The sequence below is a fragment of the Columba livia genome, chromosome 20 (assembly GCF_036013475.1).
Source record: "Columba livia isolate bColLiv1 breed racing homer chromosome 20, bColLiv1.pat.W.v2, whole genome shotgun sequence".
Taxonomy (NCBI): domain Eukaryota; kingdom Metazoa; phylum Chordata; class Aves; order Columbiformes; family Columbidae; genus Columba; species Columba livia.
Genome location: NC_088621.1, coordinates 4,350,151 through 4,374,847, shown reverse-complemented (window position 1 = coordinate 4,374,847; position 24,697 = coordinate 4,350,151). Strand labels below are relative to the sequence as shown.

The 24,697-nt window shown below is 56.9% G+C and overlaps 1 protein-coding gene across 16 annotated transcripts; it reads right to left on the bottom strand.

Moving 5' to 3' along the window:
* Positions 1-1,380: 1,380 nt before the first annotated feature.
* Positions 1,381-24,592, bottom strand: FLOT2 (flotillin 2). Of its 16 annotated transcripts, none has more exons than XM_065036917.1 (14): positions 24,421-24,592; positions 24,194-24,312; positions 23,619-23,742; positions 23,233-23,544; positions 13,992-14,073; positions 11,257-11,347; positions 5,578-5,701; positions 5,068-5,186; positions 4,562-4,675; positions 4,349-4,468; positions 3,659-3,873; positions 3,298-3,481; positions 2,984-3,133; positions 1,381-2,842 (listed from the first exon to the last, which is right to left on the bottom strand). In XM_065036917.1, the coding sequence occupies exons 1-14, from the start codon at positions 24,545-24,547 to the stop codon at positions 2,804-2,806; spliced, it is 1,920 nt and encodes a 639-aa protein (XP_064892989.1). In that variant the 5' UTR covers positions 24,548-24,592; the 3' UTR covers positions 1,381-2,803. The 16 variants fall into 16 exon arrangements, with proteins under 16 accessions (XP_064892989.1, XP_064892988.1, XP_064892995.1 ...); XM_065036916.1 differs by lacking the exon at positions 11,257-11,347 and adding an exon at positions 9,426-9,516; XM_065036923.1 differs by lacking the exons at positions 11,257-11,347; positions 23,233-23,544; positions 23,619-23,742; positions 24,194-24,312; positions 24,421-24,592 and adding exons at positions 9,426-9,516; positions 17,840-17,970; positions 19,284-19,445; positions 20,695-20,780.
* Between the last annotated feature and the right edge of the window lie 105 nt (positions 24,593-24,697).

The window sequence follows — 24,697 nt, the reverse complement described above, 5'->3', positions numbered from 1 at the left end:
CGCAGGCTTGTTTGCTCCAGGACGCGTTCCTGGAACCCGCCTGCCAGGAGGTGATAACCCCCCACCGGCACCGGCTGCGTGGGGGCCGTGATAAGCAGCAGCGCCTGGCTATCAGGGACCTGCCCTGGCACACAAGGTGTCCCAGACCTGCTGCCACCACTGGGTGACAGGAGCAGGGGCAGCATCACCCACGCTCCCCCCAGCCTGGCCAGGCCCTGGTGGGAGGTGGCACCGGGTCAAGCCCCAGGACCAGCCTGTCCTGGGCAAGAGGACACCGGGACTTGGGGGCTGCAAGAGACTGACCTCTCCTGTCTGTGACCCAGAGGTGTCCTGGGGGGGCTGTAGTGCTCTCCAAACTGTAGCACTGGCACCCCAGCACCTAGAGCAGAGACAGAGGAAAAGTGTCCCCAAGAGTCCCCCAAGCCTACGGGATTGTCCCCATTGTGGCTGGTGGCTTCTCTGTACCCACCGCACCCAAGGGCAGCCCTGCTCTGGGGCTCTGCACCCCGCAGGGCAGAGGTGGCCCGAGTGTCCCCCAGGCTGTCACCGTTGAGCTGGTGTGGGGACCCCAGGTGCCAGAGCTATCCTGCCAGCTGTGCTGCTCCGGGGCAGCGTGTCCGGCTGCAGATAACGAGCGGCTGGGGGCTGCCAAGCTGTCCCCACCCTGCCTATCTGCAGGGCCACCCTGCTGAGGGGTGCGTGTGACAGGGCCATTTGTCCTGGCCAGGACAGGCAGGAGGGATCCACCTTTGCCCCGGGGACGGCAGTGCTGCAACCCCCCTGTGCCAGCCCCATTGCTGCTGTCACTGCTCCCACTCACAGGCTGACCCCAAGGACAGGTACCCCAGAATCACCCTGCTGTCCCCCAGGGTCCCTAAGGGAGCACGGGGCTGGGACAGGGACACCAGACCCACGGGGTGCAGGGGGACACGGGGCTGCTCGGGGCTGGCAGCAGAGCCGGGGGAAGCACAAGCTGCCGTCACCAACCATAACCTAACCTAACTCTGGCACTAAACCATGTCCATAGGAACGTTTAAATGCCTTTTAAACCCCTCCAGGGATGGTGACTCCAGCACTGCCCTGGGCAGCCTGTTCCAATGCCCAACAGCCCTTTCCATGAAGAATTTTTTCCTAATACCCAATCTAAACCTTCCCTGGTGCAACTTGAGGCCATTTCCTCTTGTCCTGTCACTGGTTACCTGGGAGAAGAGCCCAATCCCCTCCCTGCTCCAAGCTCCTTTCAGGCAGTTCAGAGACCAGAAGGTCTCCCCTCAGCCCCTGTTCTCCAGCTGAACCCCCCACGTCCCTCAACCAGTCGAGTACCCGTGGGGACACGTTGAGGAACACGAGTGCGGGAGGCACAAGACAAGAGCCAAGGCAGGTGGTGACACGGCTTTATTATCGTACAGCAGTGACAGTGGTGGGGACACAGGCACACACAGGCACACATGCAGATAGGGCGCCTCGCCCGGCACACCCGCCGGCAAGCGCCAGATCAGTGCCAGGGGCTGATAACCCAGGTCCTCCCCACCCTGGTGGCAGGGAGGGGGACACGGTCCCCGCAGCACCCACAGCCAGTCACTCCTGGCAAAGGGACTGATTGTCAGGAGGGCAGAGCGAGACCCAGGTCCCTGAACCCACCTGGTGACAACGGGGGTGACACCAAGTGAAGGAGCCAGTGGAGGGACCCCCGGTTCCCCCCCCGGGCTGATTTCACATGTGGGTTTGGCTGCTACAGCCACACTGAGCACAGGCGACAAGACAGGCAGCAAAAGTACATGGGCCAGCACAGGGCCCTGGTGGCACTATGGAAAGTACAGGACACACACAGGGGACAAGCTTTCTCACATTGTCACTTGGCAGCAAAGTCACTGGCCACAGGAGGCAGGGGGAGTGAGTTTGGGGTGTCAGCAATGAGTCCCGGGGTGTCCTCGGCCAGCACGGCTGCTTGTCACAGCCTCACAGCCACTGTCCCAGCCCTAGGAGGAGCCTGTCCCCCAGAAGTGCCCTGCCTGGTCCCCCATGTCCCTCTGACCCGTTTGTCAAGGGCAAGATGTACCATGTTCCTTGGGGACAGCAGCCTCGTGGTCCCACCTCCCCCTGGGAGGACGGGGTGGCTTTGGCACAATGCTGTTTTTTTGGCATTCCCGGTGGTGGGACCTTGCCAAGCCTGGCTCGGAGCAGGGCTGAGCTGGGCTCGCTCCACTAACACTCCATCAACCTCCTGGAGCTCTCCCACCTCCACATCCCGAGGGAAGGCAGCACGGGAGAAGTGCCCAATTGTCACCCTCGTAGGGGGTGACTGCCACCTCCGGGAGGCACAGGACCGCCAGTACCACGGGGAGGCACTGGGATGGGGAAAGCTGGCCACAAAAACAGCCTGTGGGAGGGCGGAGAGCCCCAGGGAGGGGGTCCTGGCTGTTCTCTTCGCTCAGCTCTGCTCTCTAACGCTCCGCGTCCTGCCGAGCCCCTGCTCCCAGCTCCAGGCGGCTGCCCGAGGACAGAGAACAGCAGAACACTGGGAGTGCAACACCAGAAAAGCTGCCGGTTGTAACTGGGGGTTGGATCCAAACCCCTGGCCTGATACAATATATAGTTAATTACAAAATAAATCCCCTCCCATCCTTTGTAATAAAAAGAGCAGCTGATTGGACATGCATCTTTCTGGCCCTACAAAATAAGGCACCAGAGCTTAAAAATGAAACTCTGATTGTCTTTGATATAAAAGGAATTCCCACGCATTGAAGGCAGTTGATGTCTGAGTGCATAACACGGAGTGATGTTCACCAGCTTCGGGTTGGCCTCACTCCTGGGTCCCGGTGAGTTTCTGAATCAGGGGAATCTGCAGGAGGGGGAGAGGGAAGCTGTTAGGGCCGGAGGAGGGAGCTGCGTGCGCCCTGCGGCAGGAGCGGCTGCCCATGCGTTGGAAAGTCCTTGTGTGCCAAGAGCCGCAGGAATCGCCAGTGGCCGCTGCCCGGCTCACCTTTGTGAGATCCACGCCGGTGATGGCCCGCACGGACGCGGGGATCTCGGCCAGCAGACGGTTCGCCTCGGACACCGCGCTGTTGCTCTCTCCGCTGAGAATAAGGATCTCGTCCACTCTGGAGAGGGGAGCAGCCACTTTGGCAGCGATCTGGGGAGGCAAGGAAGGAGGGCGGGATGAGCAGAGAGCCAAGGAGCTGCTGGGTCAGGCCCCTGAACACCGTGTTGGACCACTCTGTGCCCCCAGGAGACCTGGCCCAGCCTGGGAAAGCCCCGGTGCTTGGCCAGAGCAGGGAAAAGCTGCTCCTTCCTCACCTCAGGCAGTGCGTCCAGCACCAGAGCCAGCTTGGCAGCTTCTCCGTACTGCTGGAGCGCTTCGGCCTTCAGCTTCATCCCCTCGGCCTCTGCCATCCCTATGGCCTCGATCACAAAAGCCTCCGCTTCTCCAATCTTGCGGATCTTTTCTGCCTCCGCCTGAGCAAGGAGGACTTTCTGCACCCTGGAGAGGGAAACCCAGCCCTCCAGCAGCCCGGATCCCCGCAGAGGACCCAGCACCACTTCCCGCCCTCCCACAGCCTGCCCCATGGAGTGCCCACGAGCTGGTCTTCACTCCCACCTCACCCCAGCCCAGCGCTAAGCCGGGCTCAGAGCTGGGCCAGGCCATGGGCTCACTCACTTCTCGCCCTCGGCGATCTGCTGGATACGGTAGGCTTCAGCCTCGGCCGGCCGCTTCACAGTGGCGATCAGCTCCTTCTCCTTTCGGATGACCTCTTTCTCTTCGATTTCAATCTGCTTCTTGCGCTCCACCACCTCGATTTCAATTTCTTCCTGGCGGATCTTCTGCTGCTCCCGGGCGCTCTGGAGCTCGTAGGCCAGCTGGGCCTCTGCTGTCTGCACAGGAGAGATGAGAGTCATAGAAACATGGGATCATTTTGGCTAGAAGAGACCTTCAGGATCATCAAGTCCAACAGTTAACCCAACCCTGGTACTACCCCACGTCCCTGAGAACCTCACCTCTGTGTCTGTTCAACCCCTCCAGGGATGGTGACTCCACCACTGCCCTGGGCAGCCTGTTCCAATGCCTGACAACTCTTTCTGGGAATAAATTTTTCCTAATATCCAATCTAAACCTTCCCTGGTGCAACCTGAGGCTGTTTCCTTTTGTCCTATTGCTTGTTCTTTGGGAGAAGAGCCCAACCCCCTCCCTGCTCCAAGCTCCTTTCAGGCAGTTCAGAGATCAGATCAGCTCCTGTTCTCCAGCTGAACCCCCAAGGTCCCTCAGCCGCTCCCATCACACTTGTGCTCCAGCCCCTCACCAGCTCCGTTCCCATCTCTGAACAGCGCTGGGCTGTCAGACACCTCTCACCTTAATGTTGACCTCCTCAGTGAAGGCAGCTTTCTGCAATTCAAAAGCCCGTTTGGAATCTGCTATTTTGGTATCTGCCATGAATTTGACATCCAGCATTTCCTTCTTGCATTCTGCCTCCTGCAGAGAGGAAACAAGAGAGCAGAGCTCCAGGGTGTGCAGCTGCAGAAAACCAGGCTGCTCTGGGGAAGCCCAGCAGGTCTCCGGACTCACCCGAATGCCAGCGTCTCGCTCGGCTTCCGCCACGCCGATGTCTGCGTCCCTCCGGACAGCCGCGGTCTGCGTCTTCCCCAGGGAGCTCAGGTAATCCACTTTATCATAGACATCCTGGAGAGGGGAAGAGAAGCCACAATCATGTCAAATGAGCCGCTCCATCTCGCTCCAAGCTCAGAGCAATCACTTATGTGCTCAGGCCAGGCTCAGAAAGAGCCATGTCAGCTGCCAAACAGAAACAGGCACGACAGGGAGATGTGGGGCTCCCGACATCTCCCCTCGGAGTCCCCGGCGGCTCGGCTGCCAGCGAGCTCTCCCCACCTGCCCAGCGGTGTTTACAGAGCCAGCTGCTGGGTGCTCTTTGCCCAGCTGCCTGGACACCGGACACGCTGTGGGGGCTGTCACAGGAGCTCCCTGGGCACTGCATAGGAGCCAGGGCCAGGCTCCGTTGTGCTGCTTCTGATCCCTAAAATCAGTGCTGCACAGCAACCTGCACCCGGGCGTACCTTGATGGTGAAGCTCAGGATCTCGATACCCATGCGACCCACATCAGGAGCAGCCACCTCCCGCACCAGCTTGGCAAACTGATCCCTGTCCTGGTAGATCTGCTCCACCGTCAGGGTGCCTGCCAAGGGGAGGAAGGCAAAGCACCTTACTTGGAATAAGCAACACAACGGTGCAGGTCTAAGCTCACCCTTGGCGCCCCTAATCTCTTAAGGTCTGGGCACAATCCTCTGCCCAGGCCCAGCAGTGCAGACCAGCATCAGTCTCACAAGCACCACACACACCTGAACACCCCGGGACTCGGACATCTCTTGCTGCAGGCACCGAAAACTCACTTATCACAACACCCAGCAACACAGCAGGAGGGGAGGAACAATCTAAGATGCCACCTCTGCAGGCAGCGGAGGAATCACCCGTTGCAGCTGCTGTGGTGGCAACACAGCTGGGACCAGCCCACAGAGAAGGGACAAAGCTACCCAAGGTGTCTTCAAGACACGTGAACCCCTTCGCACCTAGGATGGAGCGCAGATGGCCCTCCAGCGTCTGAAGGATCACATTCTTCACATCCTGCACGTTCTTCCCCAAGAACTGCTCGCAGGCCACAGCCAGGAGCTCCTTCTCCGTCATTATCTTCACCTGGAGACGGGAGACAAAACCAAAGGGGCTTAAGGTGCCTGTCCGAAGAGGGACAAGCACCCAACAGCAGCAGCAGCAGCACCACCACCGAGCTGCCAGGCCCCTGTGGCACGGATGGTCCAGGGGACCATGCTGAGCTGTCACCAGGCTGAGCCAGGCCACTGGACCAGCCCGGCCCTGCAGGTCCCACCTGATGAGAGCTCAACCACACAGCTCTGAACCACCAGCTCAGCCACTGCACCAACACCAGACCAAGGAGGCGGGGGCTCTCTGTTACTACCCCTGACCAAAAGCCATTTTGTTACCTTTCTCTTCCTCCTCTTTCACTAGAAATGATTTTTCTGACATAGGAAAGGCAGAGAACAAGGAAGAGTCTGAAATGCCCAAGGAGCAGCTTGGGAACAGGGGCTCCATTCAGTGTTCCCTGCAAGGAGAGACGAGATGGCCGTAGCACACCAGTCTGTCCTGCTCGGGGCTGGGAGCTCCCGGTCACCCTTTGTGGTGACCCCAGTGTGCCACAGCCAGGACCTGGTTGTCCCGCTCTGTGCGGTCAGCCTGGCATCAATCCCCAGAGCGGGGACACCACGTTCACCTCCTGTAAAAACACCCCCAGGTCCAGACAAGGCAGGGTATTAAGATGGTCCTGCTGGCCACGGGGCTGCTTTTCAAAGAAGTAGGTTAAAAATCCCTGCGGGGTGTGTTAGGCAGGGATGTGTGCTCGTGGAGCTCTATAGGGTCCAGCTATAAGGAGACACAGCCCACCAAGGTGACAACTCCTGGCAGCCAGGTCCTGTCTGGGGGCTCAGACAAAGCCTGGACACAGTGATGTCTGTGTGTCCGGCAGCAATGGCGAAGGCAGCACGCCCACAGCAGCACATCTGGGTGCTGAGCAGGTCCCACAGCACCCTCTGATGGACACATCTGGGGTGGGCAGTGCCTCCTGTGCCACCAGATGCAAGTGGCAGCCTGTGTCCCGTCCCACTACCTGGACCTGCTGGTACCTGCGATGCCAGCACGGCCCCGGCTCTGAGACCCTGACAGATTCACAGACCTCAACCTGCCGCCCACGGGGCTGCGTTTTGGGGTCAAACTGCTGGCAAAAGCAACACAACTATTTCTTGACAAAGCCTGGTCTGAAACGATCCCGCAGTCCAATTTCCTACCTTTGCTTCTCAGGCTGGGTCTCCCCATCAAAACACGAAACTGAATCTCAGGCCAGCATGGCAACCCTCTCCTGCTTTGTCCCCAAGGCTTTTGGGCTCCTTACAGGGCCAGGCCACCACGGGTTTTGTCCCTGTACCCTGAGCACCTTCTACACAAGTTGTGAGAGCTGCTGGTGCAGCTGCACCCGGGAGCGTGAGCCCCGCACACGGCTCATCTCGCAGCAAATACCCAAACCAATTAGACTCAGCAGCAACGTTTATGGTGCATCTGCCAGCAATTCCACCTCTCGTAACAAACCCACCCTTTGGGTGCCACAGAGAGGACAGAGCACAGAGCGGGATGTTCATTAGGACAGTCCCTGCGGTAATTAACGGGAGCAAGGAACGATTCTGCCTCTGCTAATAAAGCCAGCCCACACGAGCCCGGCTATCTGCTCAGTACGGACACTACCCGGCAAAGCAAAGGTTGCACAAAACAAAACGTGTTTGAGCGATTTGTGCTCAGCCTGTTTTATTGCAGACAGGGCACCGCGACGCTCGGTGCTTCTTCAAATGTCATTCACGTCAGAGAGGGGTTGAGCTGGCAGGGAATCAGAGCCTGGATAAAACAATCGCAGCTGGAGGATCGATACCGCCGCACCCAGCCCCAGCAAGCACAGCGAGGGGCGAGCAGACAGTCCAGTTGGTTCCAGGCTTAGGAAAATGATACAGAAGGATAAAAAGCCCAGCGTGGCCCTGGGTAGCACACCAGCCAGCACAGGTGAGTCCTCGTTACATCTCTCTTCAAAAAAATAACAGCATCCTTATGCACATTAAGCATTTTTATTACAGCAAACATTTTTAAAGCTGCTTCTCTAATAATAATTTGTTTGGGATTTTTTTTGCTTAAGCTCTTTAAAGAAAAACATTTGCCCCAAAAGTGCTGCTGCAAAATGAAGGTAACGTCTGCCATGCACATCCCCAGCTCCTCAAGCCAGCTTTCTGCATGGGAATTCCACAAGCCTAAACCTCCAAAATGAACAGTGAGAAGAGAGAATAACATGAATGAGATGAACTAGGAGCTGCATTATTAAATCAAGGCACCTCATGATCCAGCCTTCTGCTGCCACTGCCCAGCCTGGACCACTTTGCAGGCAACAGAAGGATGTCCCAAAATGAGGTCAAAAGGGAAGGCTGGCTGCTCCTTTTCCAAATACAGAAGGAAAAGCCTACAGATTTATGAAATGCATGTGAGGGGAGACGTGGGTCCATGCGTTTTGCCAACCATGCAAAGATCACTGTGATTACGTGACACACGAGCAGATAAATGGATATAAAGAACTGAAAAACTGGCAAGGAGGCTGGTCACGCCAGTTAAAGCCAGGAGAGCCCAAGGGGCCCGCTCCTGTGCCGGGGCTCCTGCGTGAAGCCGCGTTCCCCAACAGCAGGAGGGCGATGGATTGTCAGCTGTTGAGTCACAGTCCCGGCCCCTCCTGCCATGCGTGACAGTCCAGACACGGCTCCGGGCTGAATTCGCATCCCGAGTTACGCACGGACACACACGCGGCTCCTCTGCAACGTCAGAGCAAAGCAACAAACCTCGGGAGGAATCCGCTGCTCTGGAAGGCGCTGGGTGAAATCTGTCAAGCGCTTGGTCTCAAAAGGGCTGGGGCAGCCAGGGTGCTGCTCCCCGGGGGGAGTTTCAGTTGGATTTTTGGTCACATCACTGCAGGGAACGTGGCAGCGACCTCTGCTGCAACAACAGACCTGGACGCGCCTCAGGCACATGGCGACCGCAGCCTCGTGTGCACTTTGAGAATCGCTGTCTGGGTTTTATACACCCAGAACGAGCTGTCAGGAGCAATTTTCAATCAAAGCATCCAGCTGTCTAGTCGGGGAGTTAAATTCTGTCAAGAGCGAACAGCAGTTTCTTCCCAGCGTCCTCCCCAAGGCAGGATCTGGTCACGGGGACAGATTCTGTGTCAGGGCTGCAGACCTTGGAGTCTAAGAAATGCACGTGTTTCACTGTGTTATCATAAACAACAAGAGATGGTTTTTCTGTATGAAAGCAGCTTGAGAGAATCAAAATTCAATCCAAGCCAGAAATTTTTACACACAAATTTCAGTGCCTGGAGGAACTAAGTTCTTTCTTTAAGCTTTAACTCACCAAGAATTACAGTATCCACGTGCTAACAGTAACAATCCAAAGCAATACAATGCTTGACACCACCTCGGGAGCGAGTGGCTCGGTCCTGTGGGGTCACATGCAGCTCCAAGGGCACCGCAGCACAGCGGCATTTCACAAGCAGGTCACGTCACCCACGCACAACTCATTTGCCACGTGGACAAACGAGACATCAGAAAAAGAAGAATGAATTTGGGGAGGAGAGGTCACAAACCCCTTCACAACACGGGACATGCTGTAGTGTGTTTGAACCAAGGAGGACAGTGTGGTTTTGCACAAGAACTAGTTTCACAGCAGTTGGTTTCTGTTCCTGGACAACAGCAACCTCTTAAGGGGGAAAACCAGACGTTAAGTTAGAGACATGCATTCCTGAAATGATGTTTTGGAGTTACTGTACCTGTGCCACACCTGTGACAGTTAAAGCTACCCCCTCCGCCGTCTCTACGTCCTCACACCTGGGCTGTAACGTCATTATCTCTAGGGAAATCCTGCCAAAACACGTAAAATATTTGCACGTTTCCAGGTAACACACACTCAGCTCTTCCCCTCACATCTCCTGCCCCGGGCTACGGCTGCACTCACCACCGGTAATGTCAGACAGGCGCAGAACGCAGCCGATGGACAAGTCACTTTGGCCAAGAAATAGATTTTCACATGATGCTTAAAGGCAATTTATCAGCAGAGAAAGGCCAGGAGCCAGACTAGAAACAACACTGTGACCCTTTCCCTTCTGCTGGGCCAGCCAGGGGCTCGCTGTGCACGCCGCCCAACGCTGGGGCAGCTCCTGCCCTTGCTGGCTGGTGTCACCGGTTTCAAAGCACAGCATGGACCTGGGACGCCGCCATCTGCCTCCATTGCCACCCCCAGTCCTCGGCAAAACCTGTTGCTGATGCTGCAAGAAGCAGCCCTGCCTTTGCCCTCGCTGGGTCAGCATTAACGCAGAGCTACGTCCTGATCTGGCTCACCTCTCCCTGTATTTTTCCTAAGTCTCATGACCCAAAAGCAGACAGAAGTGAGTCTCCAGCTCTTCAGGGCCACGTCTGTATGGTATCAGGCACCCAGGGACAGATCCTGCAGCTCTGGAGCTTTCACAACCATCAAAGGTGGGCTGGAGGTACCTTGGCCAAATGAGGCAATCTGCAGGTCACAATTTGGTAAAACAAGAGACGCTTTGCCGTGGCAGGTTCTGTTTCAAGAAGCGAAGCCTGGCTCTTGTGTCAGCTGTAACAGCATTGGGAGTGGGGACAGGGAGCCACAGGGCACAGAGCTGGTGTCAGTAAACGTCAGGTCAAACCTCTGAATGCAAAGGGGCTGCTCCCTGCACACCCAGTCGCTCCAGCGTCGGCTGCAGGTGCTCAAATGTACCTCTGCAAGTTCATGCCCGCCTTGGCCACTGTCCTAATTAAACTGGCACACAAGCTGGGAGCTCATAAGACAGATCCCACCGTCCAGGACGTGCACAGGCATTTTCTGCCGTATGCATTCGCAGCTTCAATCAGCTAGTGCAGGATTTTAGCCTCCCGAGGACCTAATTTGTGTTTGAATTTAATTACAATACTGTGTTGCTTCCTATCTGGCAAGTCACAGGGATGTTTGGTAATTCTCATTACACCGGTTCATAACTGCTCCCAGTGCAAACACTAGTCCTGTATGTTGCAACTCATCCGAGGTTTCGATGCTGTACTTTCAAACGTGACAACATCCAAAACGGACACTGTCTCCACGCAGAAGAAGAAGGGTTCAGTGGAAACTCACATTCACAACTGGGGAGCCAGGCACAGCTGCAATCTCCCCACAAGTGAACAGGTTTCCTTTGGAAGCGGCACCAAACCTGTGCCGAATGCTGTGCAGAACCCAGCCTGGCCTGGCTGTGGCTCCACACAAAAGCAGATTACTCTGCCCTGCACCGAGCACACGATGGAAACAGCGCTGCCGAGGAAAGGGTTACGGCCGGAGCAAACCTCCGCAGTGTTATCAGGAGCCAGTACAGCAATGCTGAACTTGGAATTTGGCAAGCAGCATCTGTCTGCATTACCTATAAACTGTGGAGTGCACCCCAGGGCAAGTGCCAGAGAAGGGGAAGGAGAGGAGGGTGCTGAGATTGCAACTTTGCCATTAGAAAACCATTAGTTTTTATGTTATCCTGCTGCTGCTGCTGCTGTTGCTGCTGCTCAAAACAGAGGGATAAACAGCTAGACATGACGTTAGGATGTTAGGCGGATTATTACCTGTGCAACCCCTGTTACGTACAGTGGGACCCCCTCCGACGTCTCAATATTCTCACAGCGACAGAGGATGGTCATAACCTCCAAAGACACTCTGAGCAGCGAGGAATAAGGGTAGGACAGCAAATACACAGAGCAGTTATCAGAGAGTAAAACACTCATTGCAAAGGACAGACGAGACTTTCAGGCTTTGGCTTTTCCCACTCCAGTTTGCCTTCCTCCCACCGTGCAACTCCGGAGCTCCGTAACGCTGGGACAGAGCAGCTTCCCTCATCACGGTGGGGAGCCCACAGCATTTAGCTGCTTCTTTTAACAAGGCTGAACGGGCTATAGGGTCTGATCTCCACCCTGTGTCCTCTAAGTCACCGCAGATCAAACTGAACGGTGTATCCCGCCTGGGCTGCCATCCCGGAGCCAGCTGGCATGCTCTGTTGGAGTCATCTCCATGCACAGAAAGTTCCTTTTTGTAATAATTTAGATGTTTCTCTGCCAACATTTAAGAGGGGAGAGAAAACTGAACAATTCCAGGGGCCCAGCTACCCACCCCTGGCTAATGATGAGCAAAGGTGCTTCCAAGTGTTGTCCTGAGAAGCAGAATGAAACCATTTGGTTCCCCTATAAGACGGAGCTGCCTCTCCCTCTGCTTTTATTTCTGACCCTTAAACAGGACAGGATTGTTTTTCTCCTTTATTTTCCCATCCTCAGTGCTGCAGCAGGATCAGAGCCCAGCACCCTGGTTGTGCTACCTGGCTGGATGCCGCTGCCAGCACAATTGCTGCTGTCTCTCTTTGGCTTTCAGCACCGGCAGTTCCAGAAGAGATGTCCTAATTTTGGAAGAGGAAATCTGCCTCACTCTTCATGTTAATGCAGCAGGCTCCATCTGCGGCACAGCTTACGGGAAAGGCTCTGTTCTCAAAAAGGAGAATTAAGCCCCATATCCCATGGCATGAACTGGGGGTACAGATTTTAAAGTAAAATATTGTTTGGATGCTGGCATTCCCATCAAGAGCCCTGTTTGCTAAATAATGCACAGAGCTCTGCCATAGGACAGGTCATCCCTGGCAAGCAGTTCTTGGCCCTGGACTCAACCCTTTGCTTAACTTATTAAGTCAGTGTCCCAAATACATCTGGTATCTCCCGCACTTGGCAGGACAAGGTCCTGCGCTGGCCTCTGGTCTTCTCACACAACAAAAGGAGGAGCATAAACCATTTCTTCTCAAATTAACGGTTCTCCCAATGAGGTGCCTCACCAAAAAAAAATCATTAATTAAGCTTGTCTGGATCAAACGCTGTGCACACAAGCTGGGTCTTTCCTTCCCCTCCAACCTTGTGTGGGTGTTGTGGGAGAGCCGGGGCTAAAGCAGCAGCCGTGAGCTGAATCTCTTCATGCACCCGGAGCAGCGTGACGGGCTCTCGTAGCCGTCCTGACCACCAGCCCCAGGGAGAGGAGCTGAGGGGGCCGGGAGGCGGTTTCAGCAGCAGCTGGGACGCTTTGGAAGGAGCCAAGCTGCCCGACGCTCAGGTGAACGGCAGCTACGCTGGGGTGTCATCTGCAGAGCGAGGGCAGCGACATGCTCGCTTTGCTGCTGGCAACATACGAACAGGGGAAAGAGGTGGCAAGATCAGGCAATAAAGGTTAACTACAACCTCTGGCTGTCACTTAGCATGAAAACCCAAAAGTCACGTCTTTATCCTTTTTCTCTATTATCTTTTTTTCCTTTTACACAGATGGAGGAAACCTGCAGCAGTGAGCACGGGGGAGGTGTTAGGAGAGAGTAACACTCCTGCAGATCCTACAGACAAAGAGCTACGTTAGCAGGACAGCAGCACGATCACAGCGTGTTAGTTCAGGGCGGTAAGACGCAGCAAGCAAAATCCACCACTGAGCAAAGGGAGAGAAAGGAAACCCCGGGGTTTTACACACGAACACAGCCTGCTCCCGAGGTGAGAGCAGCCGGCACATCTTTAGGAAAAGAGATTCGAGGAGAGAGGTGGGATGGGCCCAGTGCACGCCAAACGTCTTTGTTACTGGGTGAGGGTTTGGGCCATACTGGGCAGCACTCAGCTCCTCTTGTGAGAGCCTGGGAGCTGCGCAGCTCTGCGAAGGCAGCACGGGAGAGCAGGGCTCTCGCCTTCCCCAGCGCGGCAAGGAACACCCTGACCAGCCAGACTACGGTCCTCTCAGCTCGGTGGGCTACAGGTAACTCAAAACCAACCAGAAATGGAAAAAAACCCCAAATCTGACTGCCTTGGGTTTGCGGGGAGGTGTGGACAGAGAGGCCATTTGAAAAGCACTTCAGCTGAAAGCGCGGGATTCATTTTTTTTGTCTTTTGCACTGTGATATCCAACTGTCCCCACAAAATGAGTCAGCACAGAACTCCCCCAACCAGTGATTTTATTTTGCATGTCACTGATCATTGTTTGCTGTCAGGTTATGTCGTGGACAACCTCAGCACACCGCTCGCAGCACAGGATGGCCAGAAGCTGCGGTTGTGGGTGACCCTGCGTCCCCCACGCACCGGGGCACAAAACGGGGAACACGCTGCTGTGTTGTACATGAGGCAGACGCCCTCCAAAGCACCGCTCACAGCCAAACACAGCAGGCTGGGCTGATGCTTATCCGTGATTTCATCTGCTCTGCCCACTCCTGCATTCCTAAAGATGCTGCTGACAGCCCCACTGGGATGGCTTGGCCTAACTCCTGCTCCAACACCACAAATAGTAGGGGTTTCCTTACCTTTGGGTGTCAGTGATGCACCACCAAGCCCAGGCCCAGCCTCCATATACGTACTGCTTTACATCGGAGCCGCAGCAGCCACCTGCAGCATAAGAGATGTTGGGGTTACACACACGTTGCTCTAAGTTGGGAAAATCCCACACCCAGCCTGAGCCACGAGCAGAACAACTTCACAACCAGCCCACGGATGCAGAGGAAAGAGCATCCCGGGGGGTCATCTGCAACGTGACCCAGAAGAATCCAAGCGTGTTCACAGTGTCTGATAAACATCGAACACAGACACCCCTTTCCCAGATCCACAGCAGCCCTGAACGCCCCTCGGTCGGCCGTAACCCCACACTCACCTCCATGGCCTTCACAAGGCCATTTTATAAGGCAACCTTTTTTCAGAATTGCCTTATATAATTGGAAAATAGTATTTGCCATAATTCGGTATGATGAACAATAATACACAGAAAGCGACTGTATTTCAAAGAAGTGCTTTAATTTAGTTTTGTTAAGCAGTTCAAGCACTTCTAAGCAACCAAACCCAGTGTAAGTACACAGTTAAGTATCTTCAACCTTGATGCACCAGCTCCGTCGTGGAAAGTCATGTAAGAAATCCATCTCCTTTCCCTCACCGACTGCAAACTGCCCTTAAACCTACCAAAAAGCTATCAGGGCGGTGTTGGAGGTGGGAAGAACCCTTGAGCTCCCCCAAAACACCTCCTAGTCCCGGCTCATGCCATCCATAATCACACTCATTACACTTATCCCTTCCAAGAGAGGCAATGATCATTAAGTTGGTTGCAATGAGTCAAAATGAAGCACAGGCAGCACGGGACCCTCTGTCCTCCCCATCTTCCTCAGGCATTTCAGCTGATAGCAGAAGATGGCCAAGATACCACCTGCTCCACCAGCTTTCACACAGTGCCTTTCATAAACCAACAGATCAGCCTCATCTACTATTCTTCACCCTCCAATGTCAGTAGGAAGCGAACACAAATGGATTTACACACGTTTTCAGGTCTCCTGTGCTCCACAGCCTAGAGGAATGTTCTCCCATCACCTCTGAGACAGGCTCTGGAGAGATTCTGCCAGTAGCTGGAAGGCTCTTCTGGCCAGGCAAGGAGGTCTAGAAGATGATGACACAATATCCTGCAGCATATGAACCGTGATGCCTTTTAACGCTGCGTGGAGGACGTGAGCCCAGTGAGCTCAGCCTTTCAGTCAGGCCCTTGTTTTCCAGGAACGGGAAGGGAGGTGCTCCTGGCAGTCGGGAAAAGCAGCTCCTCATGGAAATGCACTTTATTTCACAGCGTCTATGTGGTCCTTAACTACCGAACCTCTGGTAATCATAATGTACTGAGAAAACGCTGCACTATAAACCTACCGTTGTTACAAGAACGTGCCTCTCCATACACATTTCTTCTGCACTCACACTTGCTTCCCAGCACTGCACAACATCACTGCACGGCAGAGTTTACGAAGCTAGATTGTATGTCAAAAAGCGTTCAAACCTTCGGAAAAAACAGGGAAAACTAACACATTAAACGGGAGCAGGATGCCAGATGGCTGCTTTCCTGCAAGCCGGACGTCTGAGCGCAGCAGAGCTCCGTCCTGGCAACGCAAGTCAGATGAGCTGAACGCTCGTCTTCCCTCGCAGCCCTGAAGCCGCTTTCCCGAGCGAGTGAAAAAAGAACCAACAAAGCGAAACCTTTGCAAGTCTGAAGAATAAACCCTCCTGCACAAGGAGATTTGGCAGAGAAATCGCCTTTCCCGGCTATAATACACCCACTGTTCCGGTAGGCCGGGTCTCACAGCCGCTTGGCCATCGCTGCCACAAACGTCCCCGTGTCTGTTCCGGGGCCGCCACAAACGGGGGATTCACGGCCGGGGAGCTGCCGTCCAGTTTGGCCCCTTCCCAAACGAAGGGGTCCCACATTAGAGCAAGAATTCCCAGAGCCAGGAGAAAGTACATCGTCTGTTTCGCCTTTTTTTTTAAAAGTGATTAATCATTAATCACTTGGGGGACTGCAGATGAACGGAGCTTTCAGCAGACGCAGGAAGCTGCTGCCCCGATGGACGGCATGCAAGGGAGAGCAGGAGCCCAAACAGTCACGGGGACACGGGGCCCCAAACATCAAAGGCAGCTTTGCGGGACAGTCTGAGGTTGTGAACGAGCTCCGTGTTGTTTGCTCTCCTGAGGTAAACTGAGGCAATGAACCCATATTTTGGCAGGAAGCGGTGAGCGTTCCAAAATCAGGTCACAGTAAACAGGTCACTACGATAACGCGATAAGTATATTCCTTCCCAGAAAGTGTTGCAAACTGAAGACAAGAACAGAGCAGACGCTGCTGCTTTTACCTCCATGCTGTTGTCATGACCCAGCTCAGGAGAATTTGGTGCTGGGGTCTCCTCCTCCAGCAGGACCCACCACCCAAACTGGGAATAAACAGCTTGGTCCAGTCGGAGAGGAGCGGGGTTTGTTAGAGAAATGGCCCCGTGATGGGAAGTCGTGGGGCACTAATGAGCGAGTGCAGGAGGATGAGGGAAAATTTGATAATTGAAAGCAGTTATTGACAAAAGACATAATGCAGAGGAGAGAAAAAGGCAAAAGCATATGTAAAGAAAATCATATAATAAAGCGGGGTCTAGGCTAAAATCAGTGTCTGGATTCTTAGGCCCTGCTGTGCACATAAATTAGGGTCTGCCCACATGCAGAAATGGCATGAGGTTAACAAAAAATAATTGTAAAAGATGCAGAGTTCTGAGTTGAATCCATAAAATCCTTTGACGGTCACTGCAGCAAATGAAAGTGGACGATGTTGGCTTGTTTTGGATGTAATCTGGACCTTCTCCTCCCGTTCCATCTTCATGCGATCGACTGTTCTCCCCCAAGTGTAGCGCTCTGCATTTCTCCTTCAACTGCACCGTGTTTGTTTCAAACCATTCGGTCAATCTGTCGAGATAATTTTTATTCTAATCCAGTTCTTCAAAGCTCTAAAATCCACTCCCCGCTCAGTACCATCCGCAAACTCGATAAGCGCATTCTTGATTCCATTATCTAAGCCAGCACAAGGAACTTACTTGATAAACCATCTCAGCTGAACAGTGAGCCACTGTCAAGGTCCCTGGCAATGGTTTCCTGAGCAGTTTCATATTAATTTTAAAGTATCTGAGAAACCAGTTCCTCCTCACACTGTGGACCGACGGCCTCTTCAAGGAAGGGTTTGTAGAGCTTGAAGAAGACTTGATTTCAGGTTTTCAAAATGTAGAGAAGTACCATAAAACCAGCACAGTCACAATGGCCCAAAATCATGGCCAGTTCCTCTTGCAGGAATAAGAAGGATGCGGCAACAGGATGCGAGAGCTCAGAGCGGCCCTGGAAGGGTTAACTACCCCTGACTGCTGGGGTGCGGCAGGAAATGTTTACACAAAACTGGAATTAAGGGCAGGCTCTTCTTTTACTTTGACAGAGATCAGGGAGCACCAAAGGGTGCTGCACTGACTTGAGAAACTGGGCTGGACAGCACTTCTCAAGCTGAATTCTGAGACACCAGAAGAGTCTAAAAGCCTCAGTAAATGCATGGGGTGCGATATCCGCTGCTGCTTCTGCCCTGGGGCGCTGCCCCACCTGAGAGGGAAGGCAGGTCAGCTGGGCACAGCTCGTACTCAGAAAGTGGACATTGGTTCTTCTTCTAGGCATTCACCGGCAAGGTATTTATTTCAATACACTCCTATAAAACAAAGCGAGGTTGACCAGCCCTGACTTTTTGATCCTTTTCTCCTGAATTTTGGCAGCTTGTTCTGACCCAGAAACACAGTGGCTGTACCAAACGTCCCGTTACCCATCTCCAGGTGCTCACCTTGAAGCTCCGTTGCTGGCTGGTGTCACTCTTGTGTGCCCCCACTACAGAGATTTGGGCAACGCCATGTACTTATGGGAGCTGTAGGGTGAGCACGGCTGTTATAAATTACATCTCCTAATGATGAGACTCTGCAGAAATATTACAGCATTGTATTTCAAAATTAGCAGATCCATCCTTAGTCACCAAAGCCATGTTCAACCAGACCGTAACCCCAAACCAGCCCTATGCATCTGAGACAACCTATTTAGCTGGTGTGAACATTCGGGTATCAGGATGAAGAGCTACTTTGTGCACCTCCCCAAAAACTGGACGGCGCTTGGAGAGGACTCAGCGATGGGCCCCGTGCCTGCCAAAGGGACAGAGCTTGTGCCAAACCTCACCGGGAGGCTCCAAACGCCGCTACCCCCCGGCAAAACTGGACCCACATTCCAGAGAGACCATCATCACCTCCGCAGGGCTTTGTGGAGCGTTCTCACAAAGCCTGGGCTCCGCATTTCATGGATGGATTAGCTAAGGTGGTGCAGTTTCTTACAAGGAGATGGGTGTTGCTCAAGAGGGGAAGGACGCGGAGCGCTGACCTGTGCCCAGCAGGCAGCTTCCCAAATAAGGCTGCGGAGCTCCTGCACGCACTGACGTTCCCAAGGCTCAGCTGCTCCTTCCGCACTGGAGGAGTGAGTGTCTCACAAGTAAGTGAAAAGAAAGAGCACAACTCCTCAGAACAAGCCCCACATGCCAGGGGAGGTGCATGACCAAGCTTCCTTCAAGAGGCACCGGCTTTATACATTTACAATATAGAAAACCTTCCATTCAGCTCCATGATTTGAAGGTGCCTTTCCCACAAAGCAAAGTCTTTCAATTAACAACTGTATGACAATTCAAGGCTGCAAGCCAAAGGCCTGCTTTTAATGTTATTTGCTGTTGGCTTATTTGTCCCTTCCGCCTCTCTCCCAAAATCCAACCTAATATCACACAAATAAACGCTGGCTCCCACGGGCCCCTCTGCTTTTCCCCAGAGAGACACAGCTCAAGTTCCTGGAACTACAACTGCTTGTAGCTACACGCCTCCCCCTAACACTCTGGCACTTACTCTGCACACAGTGCAGCGGAGCCGCGGGGCTCTGCAGAGCTCCGGCCACACTCCGAGGAGAAACAAGTGTTGGCAGAGTGTGACGAGCAGTGACAGAGGAAAATCCACGTCTGGTGGCAGCACCGAACCCCACTCAGACTCACAGAGCCTGGCGTGATCCACGCTCCCTTCCCAGAACGTACACCCAGGAGTGTCCTCTGCTCACCGCTCCCGGCTGTGGGAAGCGAAACGCTTGGAACTACGAGCAGATGCCACAAATTCCTGCTGACTCACCCCACAAGCCGTGTTTTGTAAACTTCAGAGCTGAACAGAAGCAAACCCAAGCTTTCAAGACCCAAGAGCATCCCGGCACACCTGGAGCACAGCTTCCCGATTCCTCCCGCCGGCCGCGGCTTTTCCCCCAGCGGTGCTGATTTTAACGGGCGTCTCTTGGCGGGGCAGCGCAGCATCAGCTCTAGACCCCAGCTGGGAACCGCAGAGATGTGCAGAACACCGGGAAAGCTGCAAGAAATACTGCTGCTCCAGGCAGCCGGCGGGTGCGGTTTGTAACTCCTCAGAAGCAGCCGCTGCAGCGAGTGTATTCGTTTCCAAAACCGCAGCCTGCTCCTGGCATCTCCTCAGCAATTCCCGTAACAGGTCTGTTATCCAAGAGATGAACTGATAACAGACCAGCCAGAAACAAGTGCTACAGCCTGCTGGAGGATTCGGCTCCAAAAACATAACTACGTAGCTTCACACACACAGCAAAGCTGTGATTGTAGCACATCCTTGACATTCACAGACCTTTTCTCCCAGGAGAATTTAGGTTTGAGCATCACAGCGCCCATCACAAAACTAGTCCAGCGTTGACAGAAAGGGTGTAACGTGACTCAGAGCACACGAAGTTACAAACACCTGTACCTAACACGGTTATTACCTTGTACACGGCCTCAGCCGCTCACACAGAGTGAAGCACCCAGCCCTTACAAGCAAGTCATTACATCACCTAACGGTAATTAAGTCTCGTCCGCAGGCAGCACAGTCTGTACCAAAGTGCACTCCGGAGCTTCAGCGGAGTATTGGAGCCGCTGCAGGTTGAACCAGACACAGGGGATTCCACTCCAGGATTATTTAAGCCTAACCTAAGCGAGTAGCTCACCTGCTGATAATATCACATGTACCTGGTGGTCGCTGAGAAGCCACGTGACGTGCTAGGAATGGAGCACCAGTAGGACACGAGGAATGGGAAGGGACCCCCAGCAAAGCCAACCAGCCCCCCAGGAGCAGGTTTTCGGGAGCCGCCTGACACGTGGCCGCACCGGGGTGAGCCGCTGGCACCGGCCCCTGGCCCGCCGGCCCCGGCCTGGGGACCCCTCCCCAGAGCCCCCACCCAGGGCACCCCCCTGGCAGGGACACCCCAACCAACACTGCAAGGTCCCCTGGTAACAGGGACCCCCCCCAGCATCCCTGTCCTGCTTCAGGGCATCCCCCCAACAAAACAACCCCAAACCCACACCCCCCACCAGCCCACAGGGTCCCCCCCAGGCAGGGACCCTCCCCACAGCCCCTCCATAACAGGGACACCCCCTCCCCACCCCAAAACCCTGTCAGGACAGGGACCCCTCCCGCCTGAGGGGTCCTTGGCTGTGAAGGGACCCACCGGGGTGCCCCCGAGCAGACCCCATTACAGAGACAACCCCCCCCCCCATCCATTTCCCTTGGGGACCCCCATGACGAGGACCCCTCAGACCCCCCACCCCGAGCCCCTGCGAGGCCCCGGCCGTACCTGACACCACCAGCGCCTCGTTGGGCCCCACCGTGTGGCAGTTGCCCATCGCGCCCCCCGGTGCCGCCGCCGCCCCGCCGCCCGCTCCCACAACCCCCCGCGCCGCCCCGCCCCGCCCCGCCCCGTCCCCGCGCGCGGCGGGCGTGACCCGCGGGCGCCGCCATGTTGGGAAGGTCAGCGCCGCGCCACACCCAGGGGGCGGGGCGGAGACCCCGGCGCCGCCGCCATGTTGGGTGCCGCGTGTCGGCGCGCGCGCGGTAACATGGGGCACGCGCGTGCGCACTGCGGCGCGTGCGCGAGTGAGCGTGCAAGGGAGGCGTGTGTGCGATGGGGGTGTGCGGGGGTGAACGTGCACCGCACGTCTGTATGCGTGTGCAGGCGGGGCGGGCGTGCACAGCAGCACGTGTGTGTTCGGGGGGCGCGCACTGCGGTGTATGAGTGTGCAAGGGGGGTGTATGCGCTACAGCCCATGTGGGTGTGCAAGGGGGAGCGTGTGCACTGCGACGTGTGGGTGTGCACTTGAGTGGGTGTGCACTTGAGTGGGTGTGCTTGGGTGCGTGTGCACTGCAGCACGTGCATAGGTGTACAAGGGGGGTGTGTTTGCACTGCACTGTGTGTATGAGTGTGCAAGAGGGTGTGTGCACTGCAGTGCATGTGTGAGTATGCAGGAGGGGGCGTGTGCACTCTAGTACCGCAGCACATGCGGGTGTTGGCGTGCGCGTGCAAGGCACGGCGTGCCCGTGCGGGACCAGGCGTGCAGCGTGCGCAGGCGTGCAAGGCAGAGCAGGGCGTGCTGCACTGCTTGTGCACACGCGTGTGCAGGGCACGCCGCACCGTGCAACACGCGCACCCGCTGCACGGGGACACCCCACGGCGCCGCGGCTGGAAGCCGAGCGTGCCCCGAGCACCGACACGCTGCCCCAGCACCACGTTGCACGGGCCCTGCGGCAGCACGAGCCGACAAAACACCTCCTCCCTTCCGCCGCTTTTATTGCCCCAAATCCCTGGGGGCGGCCGAGGGGCCCCCCCCGCCCCCCCCCAGCCCCACCATCCTCTCGCTGGCCTCCCAGAGCGCCCGGGCCAGCCGGTCGTCGCGGGCCGGCGGCCACGGCTCCCGCGGGCGGCAGTCGGCGAAGTAGCGGCCGCTGAAGCGCTCCAGGCCGGGCTGCGCCGCGCAGTGCACGGGCGTCTCGGCGCCCTCGGCCGCGTCGCGGAAGAAGAGCCAGACCAGCGGCAGGAAAAGCGGCTTCAGCCACAGCGGCGCGTGGCGGAACAGATCGGTGCGGACGAACCCTGGGGCGGGAGGAAGCGGCCGCTCGCGCCCCGTGGGGAAGGGACCCACGCGGGAGCTGGTTGCTCTGCTGGGGGTACGGGAGCGGGCGCGAGAGGGTGGATTTGGCACGAGGAGCTCTGCTGGGGGTTGTTCCTGCGCCAGGTCTGGCCTCGCGAGGATGGGGGTGTGGGGATGGACGGTGCTACGTGTGAAAATATGAGCTCTGCGCAAACAGAGGGTGCGTGCAAAGGGACACACCGTGCACAGGGGCGCTGCGCAAAGGGACACTCCTGCAGAGGGACACCATGCACAGAGACACCATGCAAAGAGACACCATGCACAGAGACACCATGCAAAGGGACACACCATGCACAGAGACACTGCGCAAAGGGACACACCATGCACACAGACACCATGCAAAGGGACACTCCTGCAAAGGGACACCATGCACACAGACACCATGCAAAGGGACACTCCTGCAGAGGGACACCATGCACACAGACACCGTGCAAAGGGACACTCCTGCAAAGGGACACACCATGCACAGAGACACTGCACAAAGGGACACACCATGCACAGAGACACCGTGCAAAGGGACACACCATGCACAGAGACCCCGTGCAAAGGGACACTCCTGCAGAGGGACACCATGCACACAGACACTGCACAAAGGGACACACTGTGCACAGAGACACCACGCAAAGGGACACTCCTGCAAAGGGACACACCATGCACAGGGGCACTGTGCAAAGGGACACTCCTGCAGAGGGACACAGCGTGCACAGAGACCCCGTGCAAAGGGACACTCCTGCAAAGGGACACCATGCACAGAGACCCCGTGCAAAGGGACACACTGTGCACAGAGACACCGCGCAAATGGACACTCCTGCAAAGGGACACCATGCCCACAGACACTGCGCAAAGGGACACTCCTGCAAGGGGACACACCATGCACAGGGGCACTGCGCAGTGTCACACTTTGCAAAGGGGTACTTCACACAAAGGGCGTGCTCTGCAAAAAGCACATTGTGCAAAGGTTGCGCTACACAAAGGGATGTCCCGTGCAAGGGGATGCTCCGTGTGCAGGAATTCTCCGTGCGAAGGTTGCGCCATGCAAAAAGCACACTGTGTGAAGGAGCCCTGCGCGCAGAGCTGCTCCAGGCGAGGATTCTCTGCACGACGGGGCGCTCTCTGCAAAGAACACCCCACGCAAATGCTGACAGCGAGCCCACCCTGTCCCGCCGTCCCCAGCTCCGCGTCCCTACCTGGGTGCACGGCGTAGCACGTCACGCGGGTGCCCTGCAGGCGCGTGGCCAGCTCGCGGGCGTGCAGCACGTTGGCCAGTTTGCTGTCGCAGTAGTCCTGGAAGGTCGACAGCAGCCCGGGGGGCGGGCGGCCCAGCGTGTCGGGGCGCAGGCGGCCGGCGCAGTGGGCCTGGGAGGCGACGATGACCACGCGGCTGGGCGCGCTGTCCTGCAGCCGCGGCAGCAGCAGCTGCGTCAGCAGGAAATGGCCCAGGTGGTTCACCTGGAAGCACAGGCTGAACCCATCCTCAGTCGTGCCTCCGGCGCTCACCCCTGCAAAAGAGGCAATGGCAGCCCACGGGGGTGCTCCGGGGGTGCAGGGGGATGGTGGGGGTCCCAGCACTCACCCGCGTTGTTGATGAGCAGGTGCAGGTGGGGCTCCTGGCGCAGGAAGGCGCTGGCGAAGGCTCGTACGGAGCGCAGGCTGGCCAGGTCCAGCTGCATGAACCGCACCTCCGCGTTCCCCGTCTCCTGTGGGCACAGTGCAGCCTGGGACAGGGCCGCGGGGGTCTGGGGGGCCCTCCCTGGGCTGGGGGCTGGATCTGGCTGGGGGGCTCTGGATCTGGCCCAGCGTGAGGGGGCTGCAGGGTGCCCTGGGCTGCGCTGTGTTAGGAGTGGCTGGGGATGCCCTTGAGGTCTCTTGGGGGAGACCTGGGGATGTACCATGGGGGTACCCCTGGGGTGCCCAGAGACGCTCATAGGGGTGTCCTGGAGATGCCCATGTGATGCCCAAGGGGTGTCCCATGGGGGTGTCCTGGCCAGTGCTCTGGGGGTGCTTTGGGTGCCCACGTGACATCGTGGGATGTCCTTCCCACGTCTCTGGGCGCCCCTGGGATGCAGCGGGGTGTCCTGAGGGTGCCCACAGCAGTGCCGGGGTGTCCCCCAGGGGTGTACCGGGGGGTGCCGGTGCCGCGGCGCTCACCGTGCGGATGCGGCGGGCGGCCGCCTCCCCGCGCAGGGCGCTCCGGGCCGCCAGCACCACGCGGGCGCCCCCGCGGGCCAGCTCCAGCGCCGTGGCCGCGCCGATGCCGCCGCTTCCCCCTGCGGAGCGGAGCAGAGCAGAGCGCGGCGGTGAGCGCGGGCCGGGCCGCACCGGGGCCGCTACCGGTACGGGTACCGGGGCCGTTCCGCGCGGTGCCCGGCGCTCACCGGTGACGATGGCGGTGCGGCCGCGCAGCGCGGGGGGGGCGCGGGGCGGCGGGACGCGGCGCAGCCCGTGGCGGAGCAGCGTATAAACGCACAGCAGCAGCCCGACCGCCAGCAGCGCCCACCCCATCCCGCACCGACACCCGCACCGGCACCGCCCCGCCCCGGCCCCCGCCTCCCCGGGGCGGGACGGGGACAAGGGGCCGCGCCCGCTCCTTTCGCAACCGGAGCGCGGGGTTATCGGCGGCGGTTTGCAAAAGCCTTTTGTTTGCGGAAGGAA